Source organism: Cydia splendana, chromosome 3 (genome assembly GCF_910591565.1).
Source record: "Cydia splendana chromosome 3, ilCydSple1.2, whole genome shotgun sequence".
NCBI classification, from domain to species: Eukaryota; Metazoa; Arthropoda; class Insecta; order Lepidoptera; family Tortricidae; genus Cydia; species Cydia splendana.
In genome coordinates this window covers 16,343,361-16,355,483 of record NC_085962.1, presented here as the reverse complement: position 1 = coordinate 16,355,483, position 12,123 = coordinate 16,343,361, and the positions used below count along the sequence as shown (strand labels likewise).

The following is a 12,123-nucleotide window of genomic DNA, read 5'->3' as shown; positions in this document are numbered from 1 at the left end:
ATAAAATACATCAGGATGTTTATATCTACTCAAATGATATGTTTACTTATAGATTATGCGAATGTTATACAACGGTTGTCAATTGTCTACGAACCACCCAATTGCGTTTCATGACAATCATGACGACTATACGACGAGATTAAATACACTAATCTCCGCAGTGCCCTAATTAATGCACGCGAATCATCGCGAGGTCATGTATATTATATGTATAGTATACATAAGCGTGCATACGCGACTATGACTATACATAGTACCTATACATTGTACAGTCATAGTCGCGTGATGGAAGATCGCGTTATCGCGTAGGATTGTGAGTCAATTAGGACGATGTCTAAAAAGAACGCGTTGCGCTGATAATTGATTTATAATTAAATTGGGTATAGCTGAATGCGGCCTGCTTAGCTTAGTTTACCTGCTAAGATTAATTTGATTCTTATTGCGTTACAGTTTGCATCCAAATCCAAATAGAATGCGCCAGTTGGAATGTTACAGGTGTTATAATTGCAAAGGTGCGAATTAACTTCTGTATTTGTAAAAAAAACTATGTTTATAGAATGTAAAACCTAACTTAAGAGGAGAAATAAATAAGGAGAATAAGAATTAAAAATATATAAAAATATATCATCCTTAGGTTCATCGTATCCGAGAAACGGTGCTTACTTGCTTAGGGCGGCGGCACGGCGGGAGCCTGCCTCGCGCCGTGGCGCGCGCACCGCCTGCCCGGTCGATACCACACCAGACTCCCATGTTTTTTATGTCCTTTCACGTCACGAAATACCCAATAAAGAAGACTTCCAATTACTTTAACCACCTAGGGACCAGGGTTCATGTGGAAAATTACTCTTATTAGGCGTTTAATACTAAATTAACAACGTCCAGCCAAATTACTACCGCAAAAAGGGATACTAATTTTGGCGCGTAAGCGGCACGCTTTTGAAACGTTTTCCGGTGTACTTATTTTAAACAATTGGCATAATTCTCTTGTCTCGCACGCAGCATAATGAGCTCATAATACTGGAATGCTATTCAGTTCGATAATATTATAAAGCCGAGTGATTTGGCTTCAATTGGCCGCTCTCGCCGGTTACTCCTCGGTCATTGTGCATATTGCTAATCTGCATTTCAAATTGAAACGAAAGCCATTGTGTTTGTCTGTAGAAAAGATATATACTTATTTACTTGGTTGTACCAGTATGTATAGCCCGGCCAAGCCACCATCTGAGTAGAAAGTAGGAGTACATTTCGCCCCATCACCTTTTAAGAATATGTGATGAATTGTATTAGTGACCTGGTTGCGTTGCAAAGTTACTGGAAGGTCACAACCGGAATGTCTGAAGTCTCGCAAGATAGTCGCTATACTTTCGCATTGAATAAGTTACAAAAATTTGTTAATTTTACTTTCCCAATTTCAATGTAGAAATTGAAAAGTACCACTCTCTGTAATTTTTCATAGCGGTTTGATTAAGACGAGGTAATCTGTTACGTACCTGAAGATTATGATGAGGTTGCGAGAGATGAAGCTGCTGATGCTGAGACATGTGTAGGTGGTCGAGCGAAGGTCGCGGGCGGTAGCCGCCGGCGCCGGGGCCGGCGCTCGGGCCGCCGCCCGCGCTGTACCCGCGGTAGCGCCAGTCGCCGCCCGCCGCCTGCTGGTGCTGCTCCGCCATGTGCTTTAGCGTCTGCGCGGCGGGCGACATCTCGCCGCTCGTGCCGCCGTACCGCGGCGCGGGCTCGCCTTCCGGAGGTTCCATGCTGCCTAGCCCGTTGAATCTGCTCCCGTCCAGATCGAAATCTTTCATAAACTCTGGATACTCGGCAATTTCAGTAATGAGATCTTCGAAAGTATCGTCGCCGTCGTCTTCCCCGATCAGCTCGGCCAGCCCGGGGAACGCGGATGCGGCATCGCGCTCTAACGCTGCAGCGCATTCGTCTAGGCCGACGAATTCATCCTCGGCGACTTCTGATTTGCACTCGGCTTTGCACTCGCGGTCGCAGTCGAGCGGCGTGGGCACGCGCGGCGGGGCCTGCGGGGGCGGCGAATTGGACGTCTTAACGGCGTTGGCGAGGGCCTTGACCGTCACGTTGGTGGAGATTTGCTGCGGCTGCGAGTCGGCGGTGGAGGTGGTGAACTCGAGCTGCTGCACGATCTCCACCGAGAACTTGGTGAGCGCCTCGCCGGCGCCGCCGATACCGGTGCATTGCAATTTCGCCGGCGGCTCGTAATCGCCGCAACCGAATTTTTGTTGCTGTAACAAAAGACACGTGTTAATAATAGGCACTACACTAATTATCAAAACGTACGCTCTATCACCACCAAGGACCGGAAAACCCCTCTTTACGCTTAATCCTATCAATTCGGTAACCTAATCGATTCGGTTACCGTATCATTCGGTAACCCTATCATACTGTTACCTGATTGTAATGGTAACCTTATTGAAACGGTAACCCTAACCTTTAACCGAGTTAATCTCAAAACCCCATCGCGATAGGGTTTTTGTTAAGGGTTTTTAACAGGTTTTCATTCAGTTATGGTAACCTTTATTATCGGTTGCTTACTGGTTTGCTACATTAAAGTAGTTTTAGTGATGTGCCGTCAGAACTAAAAAAAAAATACTAAAAAATTTGTTTATTTTATTTACTTTATTTATATTTTGTTGATTTTATTGATTTTACTTATTAAATTTATTTAATTTAATTTATTTATTTAATTGATTTAATTGATTTATTTTTTTGAATTGGTTGAATTTATTTATTTTTTTGAATTTATTTAATTTATTTAATTTAATTAATTTATTTAATTTATTTCATTTATTTAATTAGTTTAATTTGTTATATTTGTTTAATTAATTTAATTATTTTATTTTATTTATTTTATTTATTTTATTTATTTTATTTATTTTATTTATTTTATTTATTTTATTTATTTTATTTACTTTATTTACTTTATTTACTTTATTTACTTTATTTACTTTATTTACTTTATTTACTTTATTTACTTTATTTACTTTATTTACTTTATTTACTTTATTTACTTTATTTATTTTATTTATTTTATTTATTTTATTTATTTTATTTATTTTATTTATTTTATTTATTTTATTTATTTTATTTATTTTATTTATTTTATTTATTTTATTTATTTTATTTATTTTATTTATTTTATTTATTTTATTTATTTTATTTATTTTATTTATTTTATTTATTTTATTTATTTTATTTATTTTATTTATTTTATTTATTTTATTTATTTTATTTATTTTATTTATTTTATTTATTTTATTTATTTTATTTATTTTATTTATTTTATTTATTTTATTTATTTTATTTATTTTATTTATTTTATTTATTTTATTTATTTTATTTATTTTATTTATTTTATTTATTTTATTTATTTTATTTATTTTATTTATTTTATTTATTTTATTTATTTTATTTATTTATTAAACTTATTTAATTTAATTAATTTATTAATTAAACTGTAAACTTATTTAATTTATTTATTTTAATTATTTTAGTTATAATATAATAATATTTATAATACGAGTCAAGTTTCCGGACTCTGAACGTGCACCTAGGACCGCCGGAGGTGCCCCCGCATGGCAAATACGGATCGAGCGACGTATCAGCTCTTTTAGGACTCTTATCGCAAAGCTGATCTGCTTCAGGGGGGGCAACAATCGCCCCCGAGTAATGCGCTTTGTAAACCAGGCATTCGTGGGGACGGATATCAGGCCCCGCGACTACATGGCCAACGTTACGGAGCGCATCGACTTTCTAAAGCAGAAAGTCTATGCATGGGCAAACCGTATTCGCCGCTACAGAGAGCGTGTGGACCGATTCCAGCAGAATCGTCTTTTCCAGAGTGACCAAAGGAAGATGTACCGAAGGTGGGAGGAAACCAACCTTCGTGCATCCGACTCGCGGCCACCGGATGCTACTGTCATGAATGACTTCTGGCGTAGCATCTGGTCGGTGCCTGTCGGACACACCGAGGGGAGTTGGATGAGTGTTGTCGAGCGTGAGTGCGAGTCCATTGAACCTATGGGGGCAGTCACCATCAGCCCCGATGACGTAAGTTGTGCCATCCGCACGGCCCAGAACTGGAAAAGTCCTGGGCCGGATGGATTGCACAACTTCTGGCTAAAATGGTTCCGATGCTCGCACTCCTACTTAGCAGCACAATTTCAACAAGCCCTCGAACTTGGTTCTCTCCCACCTTCCTTAACAACTGGTGTCACCTTCCTGCTCTATAAGTCCGGTAGTACCACGGAAGCGAAGAACTACAGACCCATCACATGCTTGCCTACACTCTACAAGCTCCTTACATCCATTTCGAGAGCAAAAATCAACGCGCACATTGTCGCAAACAATATTTTGGCCTCTGCTCAAAATGGATGTAGGGTTGGGTCCCGTGGTACTAAAGAGCTCCTCCTCATAGACATGACCATCTGCCAACAAATCCGGCGGACCAAGGGGGCCCTCTCAGCCGCTTGGATTGACTACAAGAAGGCCTATGATTCGGTGCCTCATTCATGGCTGGGGAGGGTCTTAGAGCTGTACAAAGTTGATGCAGCTTTGAGAGCCTTCCTAAGCGCGTGTATGGGGCAGTGGACCACAGTCCTTCGTCAACCAGGAGGCGGGGATGACCGACCTGGCCCACAGGATTTTATAAGGATTGAGCGAGGAATATTTCAGGGCGACAGTCTGAGTCCGCTATGGTTCTGCCTAGCTCTGAATCCCCTCAGCACCTTGCTGAAGGATTTGGGACTAGGTTGCCGGCTTCGGAGAGAGGGTGAAGTTATTTCTCACCTTCTGTACATGGATGACCTCAAATTATTTGCACCAAATACCCAAGGCTTGTTGGAGCTACTGAAAACCACCGAAGTCTTCAGTAGTGCCATCAACATGGAGTTTGGTGTCGATAAATGTGCGGTTATGCATGTACAGCAGGGGAAGGTTGTAAATTCAACAAATTTACAACTTTCTGAGACAATGTCTTTCAGGTCTATCTCTGAATCAGAGACCTATAAATACCTTGGTATGTCACAGTCGTTGGGTATTGAGGACGAGGGTATTAGACGGTCGGTGAAGGAGCGCTTTTTCAGTCGGCTCACAAAAGTCCTTAACAGTCTTTTGTCAGGAGGCAACAAAGTGCGCGCCTTCAACGCCTGGGTAATGCCTCTTCTCACATACTCCTTTGGCATACTAAGGTGGACTCAGACCGAGCTGGACGCCCTGGATCGGAGGGTCCGGTCACTGCTCACCACACATCGCATGCTACACCCACGCTCGTCAGTTATGAGATTGTACATCCCACGGAAGTGTGGAGGCCGAGGCTTCCTAAACGCCAAGGATCTCCACAACCGCGAGGTGTACAATCTCAGGAATTATTTCCTTAACAACGAGTGTGGGATGCATCGTGATGTGGTGGCAGTAGACAGGAACCTCACGCCGCTCTCCTTGGCAAACGAGAACTGGCGCAAACCTGTGGTACTAAGTACTGCGGATCGCAAGGCGGCATGGGAGAGTAAGGCGCTACACGGGCGGTTCTACAAGGCCCTCACGGGACCCGATGTGGACCTGCTCGCGTCGGTGAACTGGTTACGATTCGGGGACCTCTTCGGAGAAACCGAGGGTTTTGCCTGTGCAATTGCGGACGAAGTGATGATGACGAACAACTATCGGAAATATATCCTGAAGGACGGTACGGTCGACATTTGTCGGGCATGCCGCCGTCCCGGAGAGTCACTCAGGCATATCATTTCCGGTTGTTCTCATCTTGCTAACGGTGAGTACTTGCACAGACATAATCTCGTAGCCAGGATTATTCACCAGCAACTTGCTCTTCTATACGGCCTTGTGGACCGCGAAGTACCGTACTACAAGTACTTACCTGCGCCTGTTCTCGAGAATGGTCGTGCCACGCTCTATTGGGATCGATCTATCATCACCGACAGGACTATTGTCGCCAATAAGCCTGACATCGTGCTGATAGACCGATCGCAGCGCCGGGCCGTGCTCGCCGACGTCACCATCCCCCATGATGAGAATCTCGTGAAGGCCGAGAAGGACAAGTCCAGCAAGTACCTAGACTTAGCTCACGAGATTACCGCCATGTGGGATGTTGACTCGACGATCATTGTTCCGATAGTTGTGTCAGCGAACGGTCTCATAGCGAAGAGTCTCGACCATCACCTAGAGAGACTCTCGCTGGGTGGTTGGATCAAGGGTCAGATGCAGAAGGCGGTAATATTGGACACGGCGCGTATAGTACGTCGGTTCCTCACTCTGCGGCCCTGACCACCGGCAGCTTGGGCCAAGCCCCGCTGCCGGCGGCACCCTAGGTTAGGTTTTTTATAATGTGTTTATATGTATTTTTTATTGTTTTGTAAGTGTTTTTATATTTTACTTTTATATTCATATTATAACAAACCTAACGTAAGACGAAAAATAAATAAAGTTTATAATAAGAACACACCACACAAGTATATTATTAATTATATTTTCATTTTATATTAAGAAACAGATACAAAATATATAAATCATAGATCTAGCCCTAAATTAGCCTGTGGCATTGTTCCCAGGACGCCGGCCGCGTTCCCCCTCTGCACAGTGAGGCTGAGTTTTTGAGCAAGAAAAGGGGCAGCTCGTAGGTCGCCAGACACCCAGACTAGTTTGGTAGAAATTTCTTTTACTAGTTTTTTGGTGTCTGACGACCAGGGACCGAGAGTTTCAATTGCAAGTGCCGCAAATACATAATTCGGTTTCAAGAATGCGTATTTGCGACACTTGGTAATTTGGGCGTCGTCTGCTGCCGTCCCCGGCCTCCTGGCAGAGCCCAGGACGTGGGATGGGGCCAGCGTATCAACACATGTTACATCCCACGCCAGGGGCCGTCCCAGGAACCAGGGTACGAGCGAGCAGCCGTCGGGCCTTTTGCCATCCGCCGCAGATAAACCGACTGGCTCCAGGGTTGCTGGTATGGAGGCGGTACCGAGTGCTCTGCGGATTATGTCGTTTAGAGCCGTGTGTCTATAAAATCGGCCGGCGCTTGATTGGCAGTGGAGTCCGTGGTGCCCATAAGCGTCAACATGGTTTCCACAGCGGGAGCAAGCGTGTGGCTCGCAGGCTTTCAAACCTAGCCTGAGGCATACGGCTACGCGCAGTGACGCCGGGTCTAAAAGGGAACCAATGTTCCGCGAAGGCAGGGCGCGTAGCCAATGCCCTGACTCGGGTTCCGATACTGCCAGCAGTCTAGCACGGTCGCGGGGATTCGAGTTATTGTCCAAAAGGGATTTGTGGGTTGTTTTTATTTTTATCAGGTCCCAGGCTGCTTGGCTGGCTTTTTCGGTAGGTGGGCTCTCGCCGGGATTTCCAGCACTCCAAGTTGACTCTGCATCTGCCAAGCTCGCCACTACCACACCCGTGGGATTGGTGACATTAAGAATGCCACGGATGAGATGAGCGACGCTGTGGACAGACGAGAGAAAAGCGGGGAGAGCCAGATCGCCGGTAGAGCGGATACCCAGGCCACCATAATTAATAGGCAAAGTAGCCTGGGACCAGCTTTGAGGGCTGAAAGAGACATTTAGAATTTTACAAACCGAATTTTTTAATATATTGTCAATGGATGACGTGAGATTCGAGAATTTCCAAACGGGGCTGCAACGTAAAACGTATAAGAATTTTGGAGAAAATAAACACAGTCGTAAGATGTAAATAGCCATATGGGCGTTAATTTTGTATAATAAATCTGAACAGTTGTGAAAGTTATCTAATTTTGAATTTATTGCTAAAGGGATGGCGTCTTCGAAAATAGGGGCACCGAGTAATACGAGGGAATCTCGTGTAACAAAGGTGAAATTGGGGGCGACAGAGTTGAGACTTAGAGTCAAAGCAGCCCGGGCACTAGCTGAAAGCTTGTCTGAGATAAAAACCTCACACTTGTTGAAGTTAAGTGTGAGGCCAATCTCAGCGAACTGCCTTGAGATTATATTTAGGTCGTTTAATACAGAAGAAGCCGTCCCTGCAAGTGTCCCGTCATCCAAATACCATACATTTAGTTTTGATTTTAGCTGAGTGATGATTGGGTGAATTGCGAGGCTAAAGATGACGGGCCCGAGCGGATCTCCCTGCTGGCACCCGACACATGAGGCAATTTCTTTTTCCCCAAACATTAATTTAGACGGATTACCGTAGCATTGTTTTAGGTATTCAAAAATTTCCGGAATTTCCTTTTGAATTTCGTCTAAAAGAGTGCTTCGGTCGATAGAATTAAATGCGTTTCTAACATCAACTTTTACCATAATTTCGAAATTTGAGTTTTCCAGGAATGTTCGTGTGGCGTGCACTGCGGCCTCACAACCGCCTCTGACGCCAAAACCAAGTTGTTTGGGCTTGAATTTGTCTGTAAGGCGGTCGTGAAACTCGCGGCAACACAATTTGGAGGCTAGTCGCCGTAGTGTGCTTCCCACCGCTATCGGACGAATGCCACCGTCTTTTTTTTTTAAGGCTATCAGGTTAGCTCCGTATAAAATGGGAGTGATGTCGCTACAGATTTTACCTGAAAGCATTAAATTTAGTAACGCGGTCAGCTCTTTGAGGAGGGTTTCTCCGGCATCTCCCATTAGCGGGCTAGTCAGGTCCTTGAGGTGCTGCGGGGTTATGCCGTCAAGGCCACCGGCCGAACCATTGGGAAAAGAGCTGATCGCATGTAAAGTTGCACGTTCCGTAACTTGCAGTGGTTGCGGAGAGATTTGAGGCTGCACGGGAAGTTGTACTGGTGTAGTTGAAATCGGATGCTTTTCTTTAAGAGAGGAGAACACTTCGTCGGAACGTGCGGCCAAGGTGTCACTAGAAAATAGAAGTTTTGTGGCGCCTCTTATGTTACCGTCAGAAACCTTATTTTCTATTGTCTTAATTTTATAGTTTATGTGAGTATTGCAAATATTTAAGATTGAAGATTGTGCGGGATCTACGGGAAAGTCAGGGTGGAGTATATTTTCTTTGATAATAGCTGATAAAGTGCGATTGGATTGGTCTTTAGGGATATGAATATTTTTGTAAGTAAATGTAAGTAAGGCTTCCCATGCGGGTACATTATTATTAGACACAACCTTGGCCACGCATTCCGAGAGGCTCCGCGCTACAGCAACCCTAGCGCCTTTAGGTATACGTTTAGCTATTTTAGTTTGAGCTTTTAGTACTGCTAGCCGAGAACATAAATCTGCAGAGGGAGCCGCAGTGTTGGGAACAGTGGCCCCAGAACTGTCGACATGAGAGGAGTCGGTCGGGGGTAGGTCTATCCGAGGAACATGTTTCTTGGATAGATGGATCTTGAGTCCGTGGGCACCCTTGTAGGGTTTTTGGTCTTGACATATAGGGCATTCCGTGAGCTGGGTGGAGGCAGAATACATTACCACAAGACGATAAACATCACAAAATTATAAGCACGTAAGTAGAAAATATAAGTAAATGACATTTTGACACCGATATGTCGGCTGAATTAATATTATCCTTTGTTTATAGGTATCAGTCACTGAGATGTCACTTTTCAGGAATAATTTTCTGGCGAACCGATTTGGTGTTATTACTTGTAGCAGAAAGACACCAAAAACATGGCAAGACTTCTTTCACTCGCTGTTTTTCCGGTGCAGATGGTATTTACAACAGTACAATTCGTAATAAATTTGAATTCATAATATTATATTTTGCTTGTACCTACAGTTGACAGGACGTTTTTTTTTTTTTTTTATTATACCACACAAGTAGGTATAAAGATAAACAAAGGAAAGGCAAAAAAACTTGTTTGTGCTGGAGGCTTCATAGACCGCCCATGCCAACCTCGGTTATTCAATAATAAGTTGAATTTAAGTGTGCGTAAAGATTACAATCGTTTGAACTGGTCAAAAACCTCATAATGAGGTAACTGAATAGACTGGGTTTTTATTTCGGTTACCGGTAACAGAGGTTAACTCGATCTGATACGGTTACCGAATTAAAGTGTTACCTTATTAAGCGGTTACCGTTATGGTAGGGGTTTTTATAAACACCTCTAAAATAACCCTATGAAAAACCCCGGTTAAGGTAACCGGTTCCTGTCCCTGATCACCACATTTACCGCCAATTTTTTAAAAATTCCACATACAAGATTCATATTACATAAGAATTTAATATCTATATCACAACATTTAAGAATAGAAGCGCTGGTGGCCTAGCGGTTAGAGCGTGCGACTTTCAATCCGGAGGTTGCGGGTTCGAACCCCGGCTCGTACCAACGAGTTTTTCGGAACTTATGTACGAAATATCATTTGATATTTACTAGTCGCTTTTCGGTGAAGGAAAACATCGTGAGGAAACCGGACTAATCCAATATGGCCTAGTTTACCCTCTGGGTTGAAAGGTCAGATGGCAGTCGCTTTCGTAAAAACTAGTGCCTACGCTAATAGGCCTGTTGCAAGTAACAAAGAATCATGGAAATAATGGTTTCAACGAAACATATATGTTAATAATATGATTCTAAAAAATGGCCCAATCTCAGCATAAACTGAAGGATTATTAATATATTCAATAAAATAAAAGTGCCAAATTCTCCAATCGGCCATTTTTACTGAAACACCAATCAGAAACGTTCCAAACAGTGACGTCATCAATCCATAACATATTTCTTAGAGCAACATAGACAACCTCATTGACCGAAATCTATACGTGGGCACCAAAGAGTTCGAAAGGTGCAAAAAAAATGTTATTTCGCCACTAAACATTTATTACGTCCAAAAAATATTATTACACGATATAAAGTAGATATCTATTTGTTATTATTTAAATAAAATGCTAAATAATACGATATTTCAACAACAAACTTTTTTAATTATTTGGCTGAATGGAACTATCATTGCCATGTTGGCTGTCGTAACTAGAAAAAATTAAAAATTAAAAAGTAAAACCGGCGTTCGGTGATTTTCACTCAAAATTTACACGTATCTAAATAATTCATCTTAAACTGCAACCGTGTGAGAGTTTTTGTGTAAAATGAGTTATTGTGATAAATTTTTGTAATGTATTTATCATCCCTAATCGTAATATATGGTGCTGTATTAACAATATCATTCGGATTCAAGGGAAATTCGTAACTGTAAGTATGTAAACAATATCTACCACCCTACCACCAACTAAATGATGACGTCACAAATGGCATGCGAGGCGTTTTCGCGCGAAGTTTAAACTAGCTATAATAAAATGCAATTATCTATGTTAAATCTTATGAGTATAACTGAAATATAGTGTTTTTCGGAACTAATACAAGTGTACCGACGATATTAAAAGGGTTTTCAAAATTTGTCATCAGGCCTATTCTCGGGATTAGTTTCCAAGCGGACCCCAGGCTCCCATGAGCCGTGGCAAAATGCCGGGATAACGCGAGGAAGATGATGATCACAACATTTAACAATAAATTATCAGACCAGCAGTCGTTACGTTACGAGTCAGCTGTATTCAGAACAGATTTTCTCAGAATTATCCTAACCACTGGAAAATAATAAAATGTGCTATTATTGTTGTTTTAAAAATGGTTTGTTATAATGGGTTCTGTAGGTAACTAAAACAAATGCTAGAACTTTATCCAGTGATGAACATAATTGCATGATTTAATGATTTGTGTCGTCACTATCAAACTTAACGCTTTCAGACTACGAATGTTGGATTTCACAAGTCATTGTCGTTGTAAGTAATAAATACATTGATGCGTGAGTAACGTTTTCCACCAGTGAAAACCAGATAATTTCAATTAGCTTTTCTTTCGCATTTTTTATACAATATAATGGCAATAGCAAACAAGCACACGGACCTGATCCTGATTGTAAGCAAACACTAACACCCTTATTCATAAACGCGCTACAAACTTCAATTAGCTAATAATCGTTTGTCCTTATCTGTAATTTTGACATATGTATTTGTAAGAAAGGGATAAAACATAATTTAACAAAATCAGGCCCGTTTTATGAATAAGGGGGTAATAGTCGGTTGCACCAAACCATATTCTATCGTTACGGCGTTCGCTAATTTTTATTGTAAGTATCGAAAGTTACTTAGTTCACTGCTGAGTAACGTGGATCAGTCTGC

General features: G+C 41.9%; 1 protein-coding gene and 1 long non-coding RNA gene across 3 annotated transcripts in view; both read right to left on the bottom strand.

Annotated features, from left to right (window-relative positions):
- The window catches only part of LOC134789402 (uncharacterized), a 368,254-nt gene that overhangs the window by 21,937 nt on the left and 334,194 nt on the right, over positions 1-12,123 (bottom strand). The window lies entirely within an intron of this gene.
- LOC134806799 (neurogenic protein mastermind-like) overlaps positions 1-12,123 on the bottom strand; it is a 200,316-nt gene that overhangs the window by 158,201 nt on the left and 29,992 nt on the right. For both annotated transcript variants that reach the window (XR_010146557.1, XM_063780173.1), the window contains exon 3: positions 1,491-2,249. Coding sequence is in view for 1 of the 2 variants with exons in the window: in XM_063780173.1 (XP_063636243.1) it covers positions 1,491-2,249 (759 nt within the window). In the remaining variant the exon portion in view is untranslated. The remainder of the gene's footprint in view (positions 1-1,490; positions 2,250-12,123) is intronic.